We start from the raw sequence: 22,749 nt of genomic DNA, 5'->3' as shown, positions 1-22,749 counted from the left end.
AGATTAATTCAAGTATAAAAATTAGTAAAACATGGCTGAGCATGGTGGCTCACGCCTGTAATCCCAAGACTTTGGGAGGCCGAGGCGGGCAGATCACGAGGTCAGGAGATCAAGACCATCCTGGCTAACATGCCTGTCTCTACTAAAATTACAAAAAATTAGCCGGGTGTGGTGGTGGTGCCTGTAGTCCCAGCTACTCGGGAGGCTGAAGCAGAATGGTGTGAACCCGGGAGGTGGAGCTTGCAGTGAGCCAAGATTGAGCGGCTGCACTCCAGCCTGAGCAACAGAGCGAGACTCCATCTCAAAAAAAGAAAAAAAAATTGGTAAAACATAAGCCTCAATTTCCACTCAGACGTGGGTAACTGGCAGACGCCTGTAAGGCAAATCTCTCCTTTCAATTTTTATTTGTTTGTTTGTTGAGACCGGATCTCATTTTGCTGCCCAGGCATCACTGTTCAGTGGCATGATCATGGCTCACTGTAGCCTCAGGCTCGCACCACCACAGCTATTTTTTTTAGGTGTGGTTTCACTATGTTGCCCCCTTTTTAGATGTATTTGCTACCCCTTGTCTTTGCTTCCACTTTAATCTCGTCTTATTTTTTCGTCACACTTCTCCATCCCCTTTTTCCTCCCTCCTCTACCTCTCCCTAACCTTTTTTCTCCTCTTTCTATCCTACTTCACCTCTTCTCTTTTCCTCATATACTCAGACTCCTCTGCATTCCTGCCTTCATATTTCCCGCCTCCCTCCTTTTCCTCAACTTTCTCTGCCCAGTCCCATCTTCTTGTTCTTCCTATTCTTGTCACTTTTGTCTCTGCCTTCTGTTCCCTTTTTTCATTGGATGCATCATAAAAACACCAAGTTGGAAGCCATTGCTAACTGTTCCTCTTCTTATTTCCCTTCTCCTCTTCTTGTTTCCCTTCTCCTCTTCTTATTTTTAGTAATAGAACCTGCTACATTTTAGCGGCGCCCCTGGTTACCCAAGTAGAAACTTCATTCCCCAGCCTCCCTTGCAGCTGGGTAAAGACATGTAGCTGAGTTCCGCCCAAAGGAATGTAGGCAGAAGTGATGGAAGTAACTATTTGACCTCTCTTCCTCTTTCTCCCTATTTTCTTCCCACACTGATTCTCTCAATAATCATTTCTCATTGCAAGGCCTTTAATGCTATCATTAGATGACTCACAAATTTCTCCCCAGCCAATCTCCCTGAACTCCTGATCCACACATCTAACCCTATATGACACTTAAATGTCTATTAGGAATATCACTTTTGGCATGTCCCAAATGAAACTCTTGGTCTTCCCTCTAATCCTGCTCCTCTGGAAGCCTTTCCACCTCCTTTAATAGCAGCCCTACTCTTCCAGTCACTCAGGCCAAAAGGCTGACAACTGTCCTGGACTCGTCTCTCTCACACCATATCTCACTCTGTCAGCAAATCCTGTTGGCTCTACCTTCAAAATACATCCCCAGTCTGCCTGCCCACTTGAAGTCAACCTCACTGCCGTCACTCAGTGTTGGCTACTAAAGTCTTTGCACGAACTATTTAATAGTCTCCTAACTGATCTCCCTGTTTTTACTCTTGCCCTCTGCTTTCTGTTCACAGAGGACCCAGAGTGATTCTTTAAGTGTTAAGTTACACCATGCCACTCCTCTGCCCACAGTCCACCGAGGGCTTCCCATCTCAGTAAAAACCCAAACCCTTCCATGTGCTTTGGGGCCCTCCCTCTCTGGTTCCCTGACCCCTCTCTCTTCCCTTCTTGCTGGTCTTTGCCTACTCTGTATGGCAACCACGCTTTTGTGCTCCTCAAACAACTCACGTAAGAACAGGCCGGCCGGGCGCGGTGGCTCAAGCCTGTAATCCCAGCACTTTGGGAGGCCGAGACGGGCGGATCACGAGGTCAGGAGGTCGAGACCAACCTGGCTAACACAGTGAAACCCCGTCTCTACTAAAAAAAAAAAAAAAAAAAAAATACAAAAAACTAGCCAGGTGAGGTGGCGGGCGCCTGTAGTCCCAGCTCTCAGGAGGCTGAGGCAGGAGAATGGCGTAAACCCGGGAGGCGGAGCTTGCAGTGAGCTGAGATCCGGCCACTGCACTCCAGCTTGGGCGACAGAGCCAGACTCCGTCTCAAAAAAAAAAAAAAAAAAAGAACAGGCCCCAGGGCCTCTGAACTGACTATCCATCCCCTCTGTTTGCTTTCCCTCAAATACCTCCACCACTTGCTCTTTTGCTTCCTCATAGTTTCACTTGGTAGGCTCCCTCTTGATGCGGCCCACCTGACCCCCGTCTTTAAATTTCATCTACTCTTCCTAACTACCAACTCTTACCTTGATTAACTTTCCTCCTGCTTACTATTACCCTCTAGTATTCTCCGTCTTTATGGATGTTGGTTTTCTTCCCCACCCCACCCTGCTCCCAACTCATGAGAACAGGGATTTTGGTCTTATTTGTTCACTGACTAATGGAGCATAACTTCCTACATCCTGGTCTGCTGAACAGCTGAGGCTTTAAAATGAAAGATACATAATCTACTTTGAGTCACAGTCATTTGGTCCCCGTTAAAAGAGCTAAACAAAATCCTCGCTGATTATTTCAGTTTCACAAAATGTATTTTTTAAAAGATTTGATTCTCAAGAAGAGAGAATTTTCAGTGAGCAGAAAGAATGAAATTCTCTGTGTTTATGTTTTTCATTGCTTTGGGTTCACTTCTGCTGTGGACATCAAATCATTTCAAGATTCCTGTCTCACGCGTCCATGTGAAGAGACCACCAAACAGGCTTTGTGTGAGCAACAAGGCTGTTTATTTCACCTGGGTGCAGGCAGGCTGAGTCCGAAAAGAGAGTCAGCAAGGGTGGTGGGATTATCATTAGTTCTTATAGGTTTTGGGATAGGTGGTGGAGTTAGCAGCAATGTTTTGCGGGCAGGGGGTGGATCTCACAAAGTACATTCTCAAGGGTGGGGAGAATTACAAAGAACCTTCTTAAGGGTGGGGGAGATTACAAAGAACCTTCTTAAGGGTGGAGGAGAAACAAATCACAATGGTGGAATATCATCAGCTAAGGCTATTTTCACTTTTGTGGATCTTCAGTTGCTTCAGGCCATCTGGATGTATACGTGCAGGTCACAGGAGATATGATGGCTTAGCTTGGGCTCAGAGGCCTGACAATTCCTGTGTTAAATTTTTATAGGCCAATATTAATGGCTAATATAGTAATGTTATTATTTTTGAATAATATTATTAATAAATAATATTAAATATAAATATTATCGACATAGAATCCTGTTGATGGTGTTCTAGAGCCTCCAAAAATCCAATTCCTTTGCTTTTTCCCCACCCACTTCTCTCCTGTTGTTAGTACCATCTTTGGGTCTTGTTGGGAACAGGCCTCCCAAAATCTGGCCATAAACTGGCCCCCAAACTGGCCATAAACAAAATCTCTGCAGCACTGTGACATGTTTGTGATGGCCATGACACACACGCTGGAAGGTTGTGGGTTTACCGGAATGAGGGCAAGGAACCCCTGGCCCACCCAGGGTGGAAAACCGCTTAAACGCATTCTTAAATCACAAACAATAGCATGAGCGATCTGTGCCTTAAGGACATGCTCCTGCTGCAGATAACTAGCCCAACCCATCCCTTTATTTTGGCCCATCCCTTTATTGCCCATAAGTAATACTTTTAGTTAATCTACAATCTATAGAAACAATGCTTATCACTGACTTGCTGTTAATAAATACATGGGTAAATCTCTGTTTGGGGCTCTCAGCTCTGCAGGCTGTGAGACCCCTGATTTCCCACTCCACACCTCTTTATTTCTGTGTGTGTGTCTTTAATTCCTCTAGCAACGCTGGTTTAGGGTTTCCCTGACTGAGCTGGTCTCAACAGCGTCTTTTGTTTGTTTGTTTGTTTTTGAGACAGAGTCTGGCTCTGTTGCCTAGGCTGGAGTGCAGTGGCCTGATCTCTGTGCACTGCAACCTCTGCCTCCCAGGCTCAAGCTATCCTCCCATCTCAGCCTCCCAAGTAGCTGGGACCACAGGCACATGCCACCAGGTCTGGCTAATTTTTTTTTTTTTTTTCGCATTTGTAGTAGAGACAGGGTTTCACCTTGTTGCCCAGGCTGGTCTTGAACTCCTGATCTCAAGTAACCTGCCTGCTTCAGCCTCCAAAATGCAGGGATTACAGATGTAAGCCATCACACCTGGCCCCATCTTTTGGTCTTAGTCTAAGCAAACAGGTCATAAAGCAATGAAAATATTACACAGTGAAAAACACTGTGGAGGTGATGAAAAAACATACTTTTAAAATACATATATATATTTCTGTTCATGTGATAAGAGAAGACTGGCAGAGCATAAACATTTGCTGCAAGCCTATTATGTGCCAGGTGATTGTCTTAGTCACTTTTGTACATCGGGGTCCTGGTGAAGACTCTCATTGTGGCTCGCAGATGGACAGTTTCTCTCTGTGTGCTCTTAAGGCAGTGAGAAAGGAGAGCTCTTTCTCTCTTCTTATGAGGTCGTTAATCCCAACATGAGGGCCCTATCCTCATGACCTCATCTAACGCTAATTATCTCCCAAAGACCCCATCTTCAAATACGAACACACTGGGGGGGTTAGGGCTTCAATGTATGAACTTTGGAGGGACACATTTCAGTCTATAGCAGTAATTAAGAACAGCAACAAGTAAAACTGGGTGTGTAGTATATGCCAGGCACTGTACTAGGCACTTAGGCAAGCCTGAAAGAAAGTCTCCACAGAAAGGAAAAAGGAAAGCTGAATTTCCCAGGGTCTCCTCCAGAGGAAGGTTGTGCTGTTCTTTACCCAAATCATCTTGAAAGACCACTGTGTCCTAAAGCTGATGGAGTACAGAATGGAAGAGCTGACCCAGGGCTCAGCTCCAAGACTTATCTCTCTCCCAGGCTGCAGCTCCAGTAAAGACCCACCAAAAATCAAATGTTAAACGTTCTTCTCAACCTGTGAATTCAAGGAGTATCTTATAACTTAAACACACTACATACTTATACCAGGCACCATGTGAGGAACTGGGATATGACCTCTGCCCTCTCAGGCCTATTGGAGAGACACGTAAATGATACCAACTGCTGAGTAAAACATATGGGGAGAGAGCTTTTACCCCTGAGCAAGAGTGCAGAATCAGCCTGCCTAACACAGGACCTGATATGAACTACATGCTCAATGAAACGTTTGTGGTGATGACAACTGAATGAGAAATGTTTGCAGAGTGTCAACAGAAACTCTCAGGGAACTCAAGCAGAGGGGAAAATGATCATTTCCTCCTCTCTCTTGCTACATGCTAGGCCCACATTGTTCCAGAATTACTAGAGAGTCAAAAATAGCTCCTTTTCCCATTTTCAGACAGCAGGATGTCCTTTCTTAAAACTTACCCAGGAATTACTTGGTGAATATTTCCTATTGTAGATATCACCCACTCCCTAAAGTGGAAATGTCACTTAAAGAAAATCAGACTAAATAAGATGATTTAAAGTTTTATTGAGTAAGCTTCACAAATGGGCATGTTGATTGACATATCCAGGTGCTCATTACAAATCAGACAACCAAAGCTTCATTTTAAAAGTTAAAGCAATCTTGCTGCTCATAAAATATTTTTTAAGCCTTAAATCTGTTCCTAACCAACATTTAATTTCATTTGGTGATATCTATTTATCCATTGCTAGATACCTCCTTTTCAGAAAGAACCTAAGGTACTGTTTTATTCCCATTACAAAGCTCCATCTAAACCACCACAGTGATTCATGGAAAGAACATCAGACTTAGCACCAGAAAATTTGTTCAAATCAAGACAGTAACACTTCCTAGCTATATGTCCTAGAGGAAATCAAAATGTTTCTAACCTTAGTTTCCTCATTAGCAAAATAAGGATAACAATGTTGACCTTAAAGGATTGTTTTGAAAATAAAATAAAATAAAATATGCAGATGTAATGTATACATTATAAAGCACCAGAAAATGTAAGGCAGTATTATTATTCATGTACGAAGATGGTTCATTCATTATTCAATGCATATTTATTGAACATTCCCACTTGGCAGACTTTTTGCTTGGCAATGAAGATACAAAGTCAAGAAAAGATAGCCATCACCTGTAAGGAGCCTACATTCCAGTGGAGGAACCAAAACTAAAAGGTGGAGGAAAGCTCTGGGTGCTTGGGAGCCAGAAAGAGCTCCTAGACTGGGTATGGGAAGTGAGGGAGGCCTGGGAGCCTCCTGAGGGGTTGACACCAGAAGGAACTCCATCGCTACACATTCAGCAAGAGTAAACAAATCTGAGTCCCTCCTCTGCGGGGTGGTCCACACACTCCACAGTCCTGGGCCCTAAGATAGTTCAAAAGCATCCCAACCCCTTAAGGCAGGCTTTCTCAACCTCAGCACCATTGATATTTGGTCTGGATAATTCTTTGTTGCAGGGGCTGTCCTGTGCAAGGTAGGTTTGGCAGCATCCCTGGTCTTGACTCACTAAATGCCATAGCATGCGCCCCACAAAGCTGTGACACCAAAAACTTCTTCAGACACTGCTAAATGCTCTCTGCAGTGCAAAATTGCCCCCTAGTTGAGAACTACTGCCTAAGGTCATGGAAAACCAATGCAGTTGGTTCTGGAAGGAGTGGAATTCATGCACCCAGTGCCCAGACTTATACTACATGCTCAATAAATACTGAATGAATGAGTGAGTGAATGAGCTTCCTGGAGCCCCTATATATGTTTTGGGACTCTTCTGGAAGAGCCCTGGAAGGATAGTTAAGTTTTAAGGTGCCCAAATGAGAGGTACCAATAACACCACGTCCATTTATAAAGTGCTAGGTATAAATTGAATAAGCTTGGGCCAGTAGCTCACACTCTCTGAGTCTCAGGTTCCTCAGTTCTTAAATGGGGATGATAATCCCTGTGTTGCAAGATCATTGGGAAAATTAAATGAGAGAATTGTAACATATGCAGCATTAGAGGTCAAGGCACTCATTTTTTTGGTGCAATTGACAAAAGGAATCTTAGCAGAGTGTCGTCCCAGTTAGTGGGTAAGGCTTATGGACTAGTGTAGTCTGGGCATATACTGCTTTTGTTATAGACATATGGAATACACAATGCCAGGGACTGACATATCAGCTATACAACTCATCCCTCATAAGCAACCTGGTGAGTTAAAAGGCCCAGAACGTTGTGACTTGCCAAGGACTCTACAGCTAATAAGTAGTTCCCTGAACTCCAACAAATCAGTCCATCAGCACCCAGGGCTGGCCAACCTACTGGTCCCACCAGCTCCATCACACTGAGGCTTGTTTGAACTGTGGGTTTGGGGGAAATGCTTTCTATATTCTGTGTTCTGTAGTTTTGTATAGACATAGATCACCAGATCTGGAAATGTCTTCTGAAAATACTGGGAAGGGTCTCCAATTTTTAATTTCATCCTGAAATAAAACACAAATGGTTCAGCATGCTTGCCCCAAATTATTCTTCCCCACTTCACAGCATATGGCCCCGAAGATCTCTTTGCTCACTTGATTTCTATTGCAGAATGAATAAGGACTTTGGAATCTGACAGAGCAAGACTCCTCCCCTGACTCTTCAACTAATTGTGCAACCTTTGGCCACAATCTTTCTGCACTTTAGATTGTTCATTCATAAAATGGAAATAGTGCAATGCCACAATCCTCTACCTATAATTCCAAACTCTAGAAGAGCCCTGAACTGTAAGACTTTTTTGTGAGTTTGTAGCTAATATTTTTGTCAGCAAAAGTTGATCGAACTAATGTGGGCTATTTTTAGACGTATGTAACTCTACATTCACTTTATCTAGCCGTCCAGTCTCCTGTGTTACTTCACAGAAGGGAGTCACTAGCTCCTGTTCAATTTGTTTTACCATTTATCCAACAAAAAAATAACAAAGAAGATGAAAGCCTGCTGGACATGTCCCTCATTAATTGTAAGGCCACAGTGATAGCCCTTTTACACACAGAGGGAAGGAATTACTTTTCTTTCATCAAAATAAATTTTCTTTTTTTCATCATAGATATAAACTTAGAATTGGATTTTTTAAATTGTTCTCATTTCACATATAATTTGTAGGAATGAAAGCAATACTTACTTTTTATGCTTTTCTTCATCAATGTGTTCTCCCAAATTCCGGATGAACTTTAGCAGATCACCCACAGTGTTCTGGTAGAAATTGCCACTTTTTTTATAAAACTCATTCATTTTTTTCATAACATCTGCATTAATCTAAAAAAAACAAAAAATAACACAAAAATGTGGTAGCAACACAAAATAAATCATGATGGAATATTCATACCAAAAGGCAAAATATAAATTTGAATATATTCATATATTCTATAATTACCAACTAATTAATAAAGCAAAATAATTTTAAAAGGGAAGTAAATGCTGTATACCAAAATGCTAACTATAATTGTGTCTGGGCCGGGCGCGGTGGCTCACATCTGTAGTCCCAGCACTCTGAGAGGTCTTAATGGGCAGAACACCCGAGGTCAGGAGTTTGAGACCAGCCTGGCCAACACAGTGAAACATTGTTTCTACTAAAAACACAAAAATTAGCCGGGCGTGGTGGCACCGCCTGTAATCCCAGCTACTTGGGAGACAAAGGTAGGAGAGTCTCTTAAACCTGGGAGGTGGAGTTTGCAGTGAGCTGAGATCGCGCCACTGCACTCCAGACTCGGCAACAGAGCGAGACTCCATCTCAAAATAATACTTTTTTTTTTTTTTTTTTTTTTTTTTTTTTTTTGTGAGATGGAGTCTCACTCTGTCGCCAGGGCTGGAGTGCAGTGGCGTGATCTCAGCTCACTGCAACCTCCGCCTCTCAGGTTCAAGCAATCCTCCTGCCTCAGCCTCCTGAGTAGCTGGGATTACAGGCACCTGCCACTGTGCCCAGCTAATTTTTTTTTTGTATTTTTAGTAGAGACAGGGTTTCACCATGTTGGCCAGGCTGGTCTCAAACTCCTGACCTCGTGATTCGCCCACCTTAGCCTCCCAAAATGCTGGTCATTACAGGCATGAGACACTGCGCTCAGCAAAAAAATTAAAAATTTTTAAAAATTAAAACTATATATATAATTGTGTCTGCACGTGAGATTATAAGTATGTTCAAATGTGTGTCTGTATTTTCCAAGTAAATTGTTTTCATAAGAAATTAAATATATTAAAATACGGTTGAAAAATCTTTGACTACTATACTAGGAAATTTGCGTATTATACTATACAATATTTTTATCCTGTGGCCACCCTTTCAAATTCGTACTTGATTACATTTCTTTCTTTAAAAGGGCTATTCAGACTGAAACCGGGCCTGCAACCATGGCCAAAGTGAACGGTTTTGTTTGTTTGTTTGTTTTTGTTTTTCTAGGTATATTTCCAAAAGGAATAATTAATATTGTTAAAGTGATCACCCTGCCCAAAGCAATCTACACATTCAACGCAATCGCTATCAAAATACCAACATCATTTTTCACAGAATTAGAAAAAACAATCCTAAAATTCACAGGAAACCAAAAAAGAGCCCCAATAACCACAGGCATCTTAAGGAAAAAGAACAAAGTTGGAGGCATCACATTATGATACACTTCCAATTATTCCGCAAGGCTAAGATAACCAAAACAGCACAGTACTGGTATAAAAATAGACACATAGATCAATGGAACAGAACAGAGAACCCACAAATAAAGCCACGTATCCACAACCAACTGATCTTTGACAAAGTCAGCAAAAACACACACTGGGAAAAGGATACACTATTCAGTAAGTGGTGCTGGGACAATTAGATTGCCGTATGTAGAAGATTAAAACTAGACCTCTCTCTCACACTGTATACAAAAATCAACTCAAGATGGATTAAAGACTTAAATGTAAGATCTGAAACTATAAAAATACTAAAAGAAAACCTAGGAAAAACTCTTCTGGACATTGGTCTAGGCAAAGAATTCATGACTAAGACCTCGACAGCACAAACGATGAAAATAAAGAGAGATGGGGTTTAATTAAACTAAAAACTTCTGCACAGCAAAAGAAATAAACAGAGCGAACAAACAACCTGCAGCATGGGAAAAAAATATTTGCAAACTACGCATCCAACAGAGGACTGATATCCAGAATTTACAAGGAATTCAAACAACTTAACAATAAAAGATAATAACCTCATTAAAAGGTGGGCAAATGACATGAATAGACGTTTCTCAAAAGAAGACATACAAATGGCCAAAAAGCATATGAAAAAATGCTCTGGTGTGCAGTGGCACCATCTCAGCTCACTGCAACCTCTGCTTCATAGGCTGAAGCAATTCTCATGCCTCAGCCTCCCAAGTAGCTGGGATTACAGACGTGTGCCACAATGCTTGGCTAAGTTTTGCATTTTTAGTAGAGACAGGGTTTCAGCATTTTGGCCAGGCTGGTCTCAAACTCCTGACCTCAAGTGGTCCACCCACCTCGGCCTCCCAAAGTGCTGGGATTACAGGCATGAGCCATTGTACTCAGCCCAAGAAACCTTATATCAAAAAGATACCTGCACTCATATGTTTATTACAGCACTATTCATAATAGCAAAGATATGGAATCCACCTCAGTGTCCATCAACAGATGATTAGATAAAGAAAATGTTTACATACATATATATATATACATGTATATATATTTCAGTCATAAAAAAGAAGAATGAAATCATGTCTTTCGTAGCCACATGGATGGAACTAGAGGCCATTATCTTAAGTGAAATGACTCACAAACAGAAAGTCAAGTATCACATGTTCTCACTTATATGTGGGAGCTCAATAATGTGTACACATGGATGTACAGAGTGGAATAATAGAATTAGAGACTTGGAAAAGTGGGAGGGTTGGAGGAGGGAGAGGGATGAGAAATTACTTAATAGGTACAATGTACATTATTCAGGAAATGGTTAAACTAAAAGCCCAATTGTACCACTACACAATATATCCATGTAACAAAACTGTGCTAGTGCCCTCTAAAATTTATATTTTAAACAAGGTTACTTGTTTCTTCTTGCCTGCAGGTATCCCAGGGCAATTCCTTTCATATCATAGTAATGTCATCCTCTTTCTCTGTGCTTGTCACCCTCATAGATACAGAGCCATAGATGGCTCTCATATTTAGAAAGAGTTTGGGCTACAAGATCAAAATGCAACAGTCAAGAATCCAGTGGGTCACTTAGGAAGAGTAACTGATGAAAGAGCAATGCTAGTGAGGATGCTGCTGAGACTGGCCAGGTGCACTCTGTGCAGAACACCCATGAGAAATGTCAAGCATGTATGTGTGGCAGGATGGGGCAAGTCAAGAACCAATACAGTCATACAAGCTGGGAAACTTGGGCTCCAGACCTATGCTAACAAAATTAATTGTGTGACCATGAAAAGGGGCAAGTCAGCAGGAAAACAAAGTGTAAAATGGGGATTAAAAGGTCAAACTTGAAGTTAAAACTTGAAGTCTATCAAAATTCAATATAAGCTCATGGAATTTCGGGAAAAGAATCAATACATTTGGAACAAAAGAACAAGTTCCTCTTTCCAGCTCTGCCAATCTCTGACTGTCCAGGCATGAGTAATTTGAGTGTGGTCTCTGAGCCTCAGTTTCCTCAGTGAATAAATGAGTTGGTAGACTTGACACCATCATAGCTTTGTGTAGTAGTGTGGCTTAAGCACATGGCCTCTGCAGCCATCCTTCCCAGCTTCAAATCCTGGTGCACCCCTTACTGGTTCTGTGTAGTTGGAAAAATTATTTGTCTGTGCCTCAACTTGCTCATCTGCAAAATATAGATGATTGTCTCAGCAGTTGTGATAAGGATTAAATGTGGTAACTCATGTAAATTCCCAAGAACTATGGCTGCTACATAATCAAGCACTGTGTAATCATTAGCTATCATTATCACAGCTGTTTTCAAATTCCTTTGTTTCTACAAGTTAAAGTTTTAGCCAAAGTTTGATAGACATTCGTTTAGTAGAGTTATGGCACATCTACTCCATACCAGGGATACAATAACTCACAAGACAATGGGTAGTCTCTGCCTTCATGGACCTTATAGGCTAGCAAGGAAAATGGACCATAAGCCAGTAATTATGAGTGTGATGTGCAGTCTAGAGACCAGTGAGCGAAGGAAAGCAAAACAAGAATCAGGAGAAGCAGTATCCCAGGTCAGGCCTAGGATAGGAAGCTGTTGGTTTCCAAGACCTGAAGATTATGGGTTCTCCCACAGTGCTTTGCACATGTCCCTGGGATGCCCAGCACACATCCCACAGCATCATTTCCATGGGTTTCTCAGCCCCACAGGGACACACTGTATTCTGCTTTGTATGCTCAGGGCCTTGCATGGGTCCAGCACATAATTGGTATTGTATAGATGTTTTTTAATTAATAATGAAAGTTCTGACAGTACTGACTAGATTGAGATGGTGAATAATTTTGTAGAGTTCCACTATACTTAATGCAAGTTATATGGAACTTTTCTTAAAGAGAGCAATTTGAAAGATCATCTTTTCTTCATAGTCTATTTCCTCAGGCAGAATGTAAGTCTGTGTGTGGATCCTGAGAGCTGGGCTGTTCATAGGCAGTAGAGGCAGCCAGGCTGTACCCGGACTGAAACGCCTCATGGTGAAGCACTTCCCTTGGATTAAGTTCTATTTAGTCAGCTGCTCTTGCCATAATGGTAATAGGATTCTCAGCCAAGTGTGAGGGAAAGGCTCGTGGGCTGGAATAAGGCCATCCAGGGGGAGCCTGAGTAACAGTCTATCAGAGGGGCATGGGTCTGAATGGGAGAGAGAGAGGGCCAGCTTCTCTCTCTGGAAGTAGACACCCCAGTGGGGAGCCTAAGGGAATAGGGATGGGGAGGGCAGGAGAGGAAACCACCTCTTTCAGGCTCTGGTCGGCCACTGGTATAAAATAAGATAGAAAAACTAACATAAAACATTACACAAATTCTTATTGCTGGAATAACCCCTGCACTGTAGGAATTATTCATACCTTAGTCGTCCACTTGTCAAAACTTACGGAATGTTCAGAAGGCCCAGGTTGCAGTAGTTTGAGGATCTCACTTTTATGTTTTCGTGTTTTGATGTCGGATTCATTTCCCACATTCCGAAGCGTCCTATAGCGGCTGAAGATGACTAAATGATCTAAATGATCATGATCACTCCATCCCTCCCTTTCCTTTTCTAGAAAAAGGAAACTGTTAGATTTTGGCGTTTTTGTGTTTTCTTTCTTTTTTTTTTTTTTTTCTTTTTTTTTTTTTTGAGATGGAGTCTTGCTCTGTCTCCCAGGCTGGAATGTAGTGGCACAATCTTGGCTCACAGCAACCTCCACCTCCCGGGTTCAAGCGATTCTCCTGCCTCAGCCTCCCAAGTAGCTGGCATTACAGGCGCCTGCCACCACGCTCGGCTAATTTTTGTATTTTTAGTAGAGATGGGGTTTCACCATGCTGACCAGGCTGGTCTGGAACTCCTGACCTTGTGATCTGCCCACCTCGGCCTCCCAAAGTGCTGGGATTACAGGCATGAGCCACCGCGCCTGGCCAGATTTTGATTTTTAATAAAAGTAATACAACCATGTCTTCAAAAATTCTGCATCATGGGAGAGGCAAGCGTCTCTTTTTTTCCCTCCTTATTCTTCAGAAATGAAAAGCAGACTCCAGAGAGGTTAAGTCATCTCTCCAAGTACATACAGCCAGTAAATCCCAAGCTGAGAAAAAAGCCTGGGTCTCCTGATGTGCAGCCCAAACTTCTGTCTGCACCACCTCACCCTCTCCATACTGGAGGCCTGTAGCATCTGCTCAAAGTTTTACTTACCTCTCCCAAGTCCAAAAGAAGGGATGACCTAACAAGTCACCCAGACAGTCCCTCACATGTTCCCCAGGGTGGAAGAGATGATGAATGAGGTCCTTAGTTTCCTCATCTGGAGAAAGTTGAACTACCTCTTCATTACTTTGAGCCTTCAGCTCCTCAAATGAGATGCTTCCCTTCTTTACCACATAGAGGACCAGCCGTCCAAGATCCTGCACAAAAGCCGTAAATCAAGCCAAAGGTGCTTACTAATTATTAGGGTAACCCTGGAAGGAGTGGTGCAGGCTATTAGCAAACAAGATGATAGGAGGAATCTCAAGAAATTTGTAGGCTTGTTAGGGAGGGAAGACACAGATTTGTGCATAGAGACCTCTTCAAGGCAGTATATGGCCCACACCACTTAGTTTTATGAAGAGCAAAAGATACATATGAGTCACAGTTGTTAGGGCAGACTGCTCGGAGGAAGAGAGATTTGAGCTGGGCCTCAAATGTATGGATAAAACATAGATAAATTGAGGAAAGGGAGAATGCTTTAAACAAAGGGAGAACTGGGAGCCTGGCTGGGAACTGGGACTTTGGGTCTGAGGCTATATCACGCAGCAAATAAAAAAGTCAGTCCAGGCCAGGAGAGGTACAGTGATGACCCCGGGCATTAGGCCATGGCCAGGAGGGAAGACCAAGAAGAAGGTCGCCGAAGGAACTCTTTGCACTAGCCACCAGTCAAGGAAGGAGCCGAAATCTGGTGCCACCAAACCAGGAGGCCAGACATATGGATGGAGAGTCTTGTCCATTGGGTTGAAAGTGCAGCACCCTGCAAAACTCTCCAGGAAAGACCTACCCTGAAAGGGTCAGAATCAGCCTGGGGGCTTTGGCCTATAGCGGCCAATCTCCGTGCCCTCTCAGGAGCAACAGCTATTTCAGAGTCATCATCTTTTTGGCCAAGCTTAGGTTCTTTCAAGCTGGGAATTGACCTCACTCCTCCCAGGAGTTTTCAGAGAACCTTAGTATCCGGCCTTCTTCAGAGCGTAGCCCATGAGATTGAATTTGTGGTGAAAGAAACCTCACTTACTTTGTTCGTAGGCAGAAAAATAACTCCTCAATGAATATTGGAGATATTTGAAATTCTCTCCTGGAGAGAAGATGTGGCATGCTCAGTTTATTTACTTATTAAGCTAATGGAGGAAGAGAGATTCAAAGAGATACAGTAAGGGGACACAGCGACAGCCAACTCTGCACCGACCCAAGCTGTTGCACGTTCCCCTTGTCATCCTGAAAGCTCTGCTGAAGGAGAAGCCCAAGGAAATGCCGTGGCCTGCAGGGGAGTCAGGACAGTGAGCAAGATGGGGAAAGCCTTGAACATTCTTTTTTTCCTGGTTAAAATAGAAAGCCCTCCAATTGCCCATAAGAAATAAGGTAGTGAACGGTGATGGTTAATATTGAGTGTCAACTTGACTGAGTTGAAGGATGCAAAGTATTATCCCTGGGTGTGTCTGTGAGGGTGTTGCCAAAAGAGAGTAAAGTTTGAGTCAGTGGACTGGGAGAGGCAGACCCACCTTCAGTCTGGGTGGGCACCATCTAATCAGCTGCCAGCATGGCTAAAATAAAGTAGGCAGAAAATGAAAGAGCAGATGACTTGCTAAGACTTCTGGCCTTCCTCTTTCTCCTGTGCTGGATGCTTCCTGCCCTCAAACATCAGTATCCAAGTTCTTCAGCTTATGGACTTTTGGACTTACACCAGTGGTTTGCCAGGGGCTCTCAGGCCTTTGGCCACAGACTGAAGGCTGCACTGTCAGCTTCCCTACTTTTGAGGTTTTGGTACTCAGACTGATCCACCACTGGCTTCCTTCCTTGTTCTTCAACTTGCAGATGGCCTATTGTGGGACTTTATGTTGTGACCATGTGAGTCAATTCTCCTTAATAAACTCTCTTTCATATATACATATGTCCTACTAGTTCTGTCCCTCTAGAGAACCCTGACTACTACATGAAAGAATAAGGAGGCAGAAAGAAGAAAGGTAAACTGGATTGTAGAATTTACCTCTAGATCTCTCTTGACTTCCTGTGGATCTCCAGTCCACTTGATGCTCTTATCAAAATCTGCCAGGTGAACAGCATTCTTAGAATCTAAGGAAAAGTGTGCAGAGGCACATTGAAACTACTCATTCTCCATAAAGTGAGAGTCGACTGATTTACATAAATATGTAACATGCTGTAAAAATAATCATCTCCGTGGAAGGCAATAATAAACCTTATATCTGTATTGCCATTCACCCCTCAAAACACTGCCATGTGCACTGTTTCATTTGATCTATTAGGTACCTGCCAAGAGCAGCACTTACATTTTATTTTTTCCAGGTCAGGGGGTAGGAATGGATGAGGACAAAATTTTTTTATTATACTTTATGTTCTAGGGTACAGGTGCACAACATTCAGGTTTGTTACATATGTATACATGTGCCATGTTGGTGTGCTGCACCCATTAACTCATCATTCACATTAGGTATATCTCCTAATGCTGTCCCTCCCCCCTCCCTCACCCCACGACAGGCCCCAGTGTGTGATACTCCCCTTCCTGTGTCCAAGTGTTCTCACTGTTCAATTCCCACCTATGAATGAGAACATGCGGTATTTGGTTTTCTGTTCCTGTGATAGTTTGCTGAGAATGATGGTTTCCAGCTGCATCCATGTCCCTACAAAGGACATGAATGGGATGAGGATAAATTTAACCAGCTCCTCGTTCATGCAGTTCCAGGGGCCAAAAGCACAGATTTGTAAAGGAGCTGTTCCCTTACACTGAGCTTAAATCTCAGTGCATGTCTATGGATCCGGTATGTACTCTGCTTAGACCTTTAGGCAAGAACAGCCTTTCCTGAGCACCTATGACATACCAAATGACTTACTACTTCATCATCGCGCTTAGACCTCATAACAAACTGATGAAGGAGGCATTATCAGTCTCAAGTGAAGAAACTGAGGCTCACAGTATCAAGGGACTTGTCTGAGGTTATAAAGCTACAAACTGGTGAGACTAGGCTTCAAGTCACCCTAATCATCGCTGAAGCCCTGGTTTGCTACCCTGTACCATATTGCTTCCTGGGACTTTCCGGTCAGCTCTGCTTTTCTTTTAACATTTAAAAGAAAATGCCACTTTTCTTTCCTTTGTTTGGCTTGGACCAGTGGATTCTGACTTGTTCTGCCTTGGAGTCTGTGTCTTCACTACATCACATCTTGTCCTGACATCCTCAACTTTGACCTCAATTTTGCCAGTAAATTTCATGGTTACTGCCACCTTGTCTGAAGGAACTCACCTCTAGGATTCTCAAATTTCTAGAGCTACTTTGATCCATGACAGGCCATCATCTGTTTATTTTGCCAATGGCAATATAAGGCTAGCCTGGTATTCTGTTGGCATCAAACAATCTCCACGTAGACTAACAGAACCCAGTTATAACTGGTAGCAGGAGACACTGCACTGTAATTATGAATTTATTGTAATGATCCTCAAATTGAATCATCCACATTTACTCTAGGCCTTTCCTCCCTGCAATGAAAAACTTTTCCTTTCATAAACAAAGATCCCACAATTTCTAAGAGAGAATTGGGAATTGGGGACTCACCTATTAAGATGTTTTGTGGTTGCAGATCCTGGTGGGTGTATGCACAGGACAAGTGTAATTCTTGAACAGCCTTAAATATAGATGACAGGACATTTCGGGCAAACTCATCTTCCTCATTTTCCACATCTTCCCCTCTGTGCACCTCCAAACATGCTTCCAGAGTCTGCTCACAGAGAGTGACACACACAAACAAATGGCCCCTGTGGCTCTCACTCCCATAGAATGTCACCAAATGACTGTTCTCTCGGCTGCTTTGCAGACAAGAGACTTCCTGCCGTGCACGTGGGCTGCCCTCGCAGAACGTCTTCACGGCTACTTCTTGCTTCTCATAGAACCCCAGGTAGATGCCTCCTTCTGAAGTATCAGCAATTTTGTATTTTTCGTCAATAAAGAACTTGAGTTTGCCAATCATAGGGCGGTATATTCTGTGGAGATCCTTCAGGGCTGCCCCCCAGTGTGAGCTCTGAGGCTTCCAGTCTTCGGCAGGAGGGTGAAAATGTTCTTCGGCTCCATGAGAGAGAAGAAGCTTCACAAGGGAATGGTCATAATTCCGCCTGGCTATCATAACAAGATCCCCACAATCTGTACTGGCTCCACAGTCGCACAGCAACTGGGCGATGTCCTTCAGTTTGAGTTCAACAGCAAGCAGCAGTGCTGTTTTGCCGTCACTGTCTGTGTCATTAATCTCTATGTGCTCTTGCTTCAGAAGCCTCTTCACCAAACCCAAGTGCTTGTTCTCCACTGCCAGGATCAAGGGCGTCTTCCCTCTTTCTCCCCTCACATTGACATCAGCCCCATGGTCCAGCAGCAGATGCGTAATAGCCTCCACATCCCTATTGTGAGAGCTCAGGAGAGCATGAATCAAGGCATTTCTGCCCATATTGTCACAGGCGTTGACATCTGCCCCCATCTCGTCAAGGAGAATCTTCAAGACCTCTACGTGTCCTTCTTTGGCTGCGTCCATGAGAGCTGTGGCTCCTCCTTTCCTCAGCCGCTCTTGATCCTCCTTTGTCTTTCGCCTCAAATTCACATTTGCTCCTCTCTCATAAAGGAATTTTAGGGCTTTGACATTACCATACACAGCGGCTTCCATGAAGGCTGTGAAGCCATAAAAATCACACTCATTGACATCTGCTCCTTTAGAAAGGAAAAGTTCCAGCAGCTTCACGTTCCCCACAATCGCTGCGACGATAAAAGGCGTAGCCCCATTCTTCTTCCTCAGAACAGGGTCGGCATCATAACGAAGCAGAAGTTCCACAATGTCCTCCCTGTCCATTTGTACTGCGTTATGCAGAGGTGTCCAACCCCCTTCCTTTTCCTGAAAATTAACATTGGCCCCACCTTCCAGCAATTGCTGGACCAGGTCAACATCTTCGGTCTGAACAGCTTTAATCAGCAGGTGATTGTCTTCCACTGTAGCCCTTCTACCGCTGGAGGACGTGGGTCCCTCCTGGGGGTTGTTATGATCCCTGGTCTCCATGACGGTAAATGCCACCTGCTACCACTTTTGCCTTTTCCTTGAGAAAATGCAAACTTACCTCCTTGCACTTAATCAAAGAAGCTTTGAGTGTAAATTGGGATTCTCTGGCAACAGAGCAGCAGTGTAAGGAAGGAACAATGTTCTCAGTCTTCTGACATTCCACCTGGCGACAAAGAGAGGTGCTTTGTCATTTTACAATAGGGAGAAAACACTTGGATTAGAGAAATTAATTATATTAGCATTTTTCTAAATATATATATATTTATTTCTTATAAAACTTTTAAATTACAGAATATTATAAATATATGTAAATTCAAAATAAGAAAATTATTTCTCTAGTCCCAATGCCCAGAAATAGCCAATGATAATATTTTAGCATATTTCTATATATTTATTAAGACATTTGGAATTATACCCTGTTAGTAACTTTGTATCCTACTTCCTTTCATTTAATGCCATACCATAAGTCATTTCCTGTGTTACTGCAAAGTCTTTTTTTTTTTTTTTTTGAGACGGAGTCTCACTCTGTGGCCTGGGCTGGAGTGCAGTGGCCGGATCTCAGCTCACTGCAAGCTCCGCCTCCCGGGTTTACGCCATTCTCCTGCCTCAGCCTCCCCAGTAGCTGGGACTACAGGCGCCCGCCACCTCGCCCAGCTAGTTTTTTGTATTTTTTAGTAGAGACGGGGTTTCACTGTGTTAGCCAGGATGGTCTCGATCTCCTGACCTCGTGATCCGCTCGTCTCGGCCTCCCAAAGTGCTGGGATTACAGGCTTGAGCCACCGCGCCCAGCCTTGCAAAGTCTTGTAAAACATTTTTCATGGCTGTGTAATATGAAATCATACAGTTGTTTCATTTCTCTATTACTGAGTGGTTTTCGAAAATAAGTTTTAAAGGGTTTTTTAAAATTTAAAATTTAAAAATTCTAAATGATGTTGCAGCGAATTCAGCTTATTTTAGTTTATTTTCTTATGATAGATCTTATGATAGATTTCATATGATAGACTTCAAAGAATTGAATGAATATTCAAAAGATATGATTGCATTCAGGATTTTTAACCTGTATTAACGAATTGCTTTCAATGTCATATAAATATATTCTTACCAAAGATAGGTGGCTTCTTAAAAAAAAAAAAAAAAAGAAGACCCTGAAAATATGCACATCAATCATTTATCAATAAAAAAAGAAGAACCCTCATTCAATAGGAAAAATATATTTCTTGGCTTTTTTTTCCTTTGCATTTCTCATGTCACCATGAAGGTTGATCACTGTGTTTGCTGACTCTGTGCATGTCCTCTTTGTACAACCGTGTGACCCCGTTTAAAGTACAGACAATATCTGACTTATGATAGTTCAACTTATGATTTTTTTGACTTTGCAATGGTGGAAAAACCATAAACATTCAGTAGAAACCACACTTCAAGTACACATACAACCATTCTGTTTTTTACTTTCAGCATAGCATTCGATAAATACATGAGACATTTAACACTTTATTATAAAATAAGCTTTGAGCTAGATGATTTTGCCCAACTGTAGCCTAATGTAAGTGTTCTGAGCACATTTAAGGTAAACTAGGATAAGCTATGACGTTCAGTAGATTAGGTGTATTAAATGCATTTTTGACTTAAAATCTTTTCAATTTAGGATGAGTTTATCTGTATGTAACCCCATCATAAGTTAAGGAGTATCTGCAGTAGTGAAAAGAGCTTGTACTCTGACCTTAGGGAGATCTAAGTTTGAGCTTGTGGCTGTGTAATTTTTTACTATTACTTCCTGTAACCTTGGATTGTTGAATCTCAATTTTCTGCTTCCTGAAATGGAGACAAAAACAAATAGTCTTGTGTGTAAAGTACAGTCATGTGTGTAAAGTACAAAATATTAGCCTCTCAATGAATGTTAGAGCTAATTATATCTCTTTATGAAGAAAAAAATTGCTTAACGAATTCTATTCTTTCTACACCTCTGCATATAGCTACTATACGAATAGGCAACTGGCAGCTATCAATTTCATCCAACTGTCAATCAGATCTGAGAATTACAGATCCAGTTCAATCATCAACCCAAAACTGTTGCCTGAATATTTAAATAACTGTATCTGCTATAGATTTCACGAAGCAACCCTTTTTCAGCAATCTCACCACTCTGACGGTTTCAAAGCCTCAAAGGTTAATCGATTAGCCTCTTAGAGGTTTAATTAATTGTGCAACACAAACACGATCACCAGGCAATGAAATCTTTGAACCAAAGTGTTTGTGTAGACAGTCCCCATTACAATCAGATGTGAGGTGGGCTGGTATAAACAAAGGAACCGAGAAGGAGAGGAAATATCAGGAAGCCCTGAGTGGCACATCAGAGTTGAGAAGAGACCAGCCCGCGGAAGCATTGCAACAGACAATCCTGCTTTCAGTTTCACTTTCTCTGTGCGACCAGAGACGCCTGAGAAACCGAGGACATGGATAAATAATGTGTGGACTGTGACAGAACCCTGGAAGGGCACTGGAGGGCACGGGCAGCCAAGGGCTGGGAGCTCCCCTCCCACTTCCCAAGTTCTCCAGCACCTGGCCTCTCCAGTCTCCGAAGCCCAAGAATTCTTCAAGATCGACCTCTCGAGCTTTTCTAACTTTCCTCCTTCTGCCCGCCTTACCTGCTCAACTCAGACGTCTGTTATTCCTTTGGCAGCCACTAAGCTTGGAAGACTGTTTGCAACCGGAGCAGTTTCCTCCTTCTGCGTCACTGAGCAAGCAGGGCGGAGCCAAGAAAGGAGTGAGGAATGCAGTAGTGGAGGGAAAGCAGCCACAGGCTCACTCTGGCACCAGGAGCCAAGCTTCTGCTTGCATACCTTCTGGAGGAAAGCAATGGCCACTTTCTGTCTGCTGATGAAGAATGTGATGCCCTGGGTCATGTCACTCACCTCTCAGTCTTGCAGTCTTTCAGGTGGCAGCAGCCAACTCCCTCCATCACTCTTTCATCCTTTCTTTGTCATTGCAAATTCTGGCCTTCTTGGAACAAAGGAATGGAAAGTAAACAATACTGAGCACCTATTGTGTGCCAGACACAATGCTTTACATGCAGCATGATCCCAGTTAACCCCTGACAATCTTGTTGATTATGAAACTCAGGCTCACAGAAGCCAAGTAAGCCGAAAGCCCGAGCCCTGTCACCTGCCTCAGCTCACTCAACTCACAACTCTGAGGTAGTGTGGCCTCCTCAGAAGGGCACTGGACTGGCAGTCTGGAGACCCGATCCTACAGCCAGCTCTGTGGCTGCTTAGCTGAGTGACCTCAGGCATGTGATTTAACCATGTCGGGCCTCAGTTCTCTCCTGTAACTTGGTTTTGAAGGTTCCTTTCTACTCTACAAGTTCTGTTCTTGACTATCTTCCTAGCACTGAGCTGTGTACTGTGTACTTCCTGCTGCAGTGGAAAGTATTTCCATCCCCAAAGAATACCCAGCCTTGCTGGGGAGACAAAGCCCTGAGACTTGTGAACAGCGAGTAGTGGGTGGTCACTTGACGGCCGGCTGGGTCGCCATCCAGACCTGGGGCGTCTACCACCCCTTATACACCAGGGACTCCCAGGCCTCGCTTCTCTAACCCCAGCCTCTCTGCTGAGCTTTAGACCTACAAATCTCGAATATATGTCAAATGGAAACACTCATCTTTTCCTAAATCTGCCCCTCCTCCCATTTATCCCATCTCCACAAATGGCACCCCCACCTGGAGGCCACCCCTCAGCCTCATCCCAACACCAAGTCTCTTGCTTTCATCTGCAAAGGGATGACCAGTCGAGTCCTTGTCATCATTTACAGCAAGAAACTGATGACTTGCTTC

General features: G+C 43.0%; 1 protein-coding gene across 5 annotated transcripts; it reads right to left on the bottom strand.

Moving 5' to 3' along the window:
* Positions 1 to 5,489: 5,489 nt before the first annotated feature.
* On the bottom strand, positions 5,490 to 22,054 carry RNASEL (ribonuclease L). Of its 5 annotated transcripts, none has more exons than XM_073011709.1 (8): positions 21,566 to 22,050; positions 17,441 to 19,083; positions 16,430 to 16,513; positions 15,862 to 15,947; positions 13,830 to 14,035; positions 13,036 to 13,141; positions 8,117 to 8,250; positions 5,490 to 7,439 (listed from the first exon to the last, which is right to left on the bottom strand). In XM_073011709.1, the coding sequence occupies exons 2-8, from the start codon at positions 18,918 to 18,920 to the stop codon at positions 7,253 to 7,255; spliced, it is 2,283 nt and encodes a 760-aa protein (XP_072867810.1). In that variant the 5' UTR covers positions 18,921 to 19,083; positions 21,566 to 22,050; the 3' UTR covers positions 5,490 to 7,252. The 5 variants fall into 5 exon arrangements, with proteins under 5 accessions (XP_072867810.1, XP_072867809.1, XP_007987466.3 ...); XM_073011708.1 differs by having other exon boundaries at positions 13,009 to 13,141; positions 21,566 to 22,049; XM_007989275.3 differs by lacking the exon at positions 16,430 to 16,513 and having other exon boundaries at positions 13,009 to 13,141; positions 21,566 to 22,044.
* Between the last annotated feature and the right edge of the window lie 695 nt (positions 22,055 to 22,749).

This window comes from Chlorocebus sabaeus, chromosome 25, assembly GCF_047675955.1.
Source record: "Chlorocebus sabaeus isolate Y175 chromosome 25, mChlSab1.0.hap1, whole genome shotgun sequence".
In the NCBI taxonomy this organism is placed as follows: Eukaryota; Metazoa; Chordata; class Mammalia; order Primates; family Cercopithecidae; genus Chlorocebus; species Chlorocebus sabaeus.
This window is presented reverse-complemented; position numbering and strand designations above follow the sequence as displayed.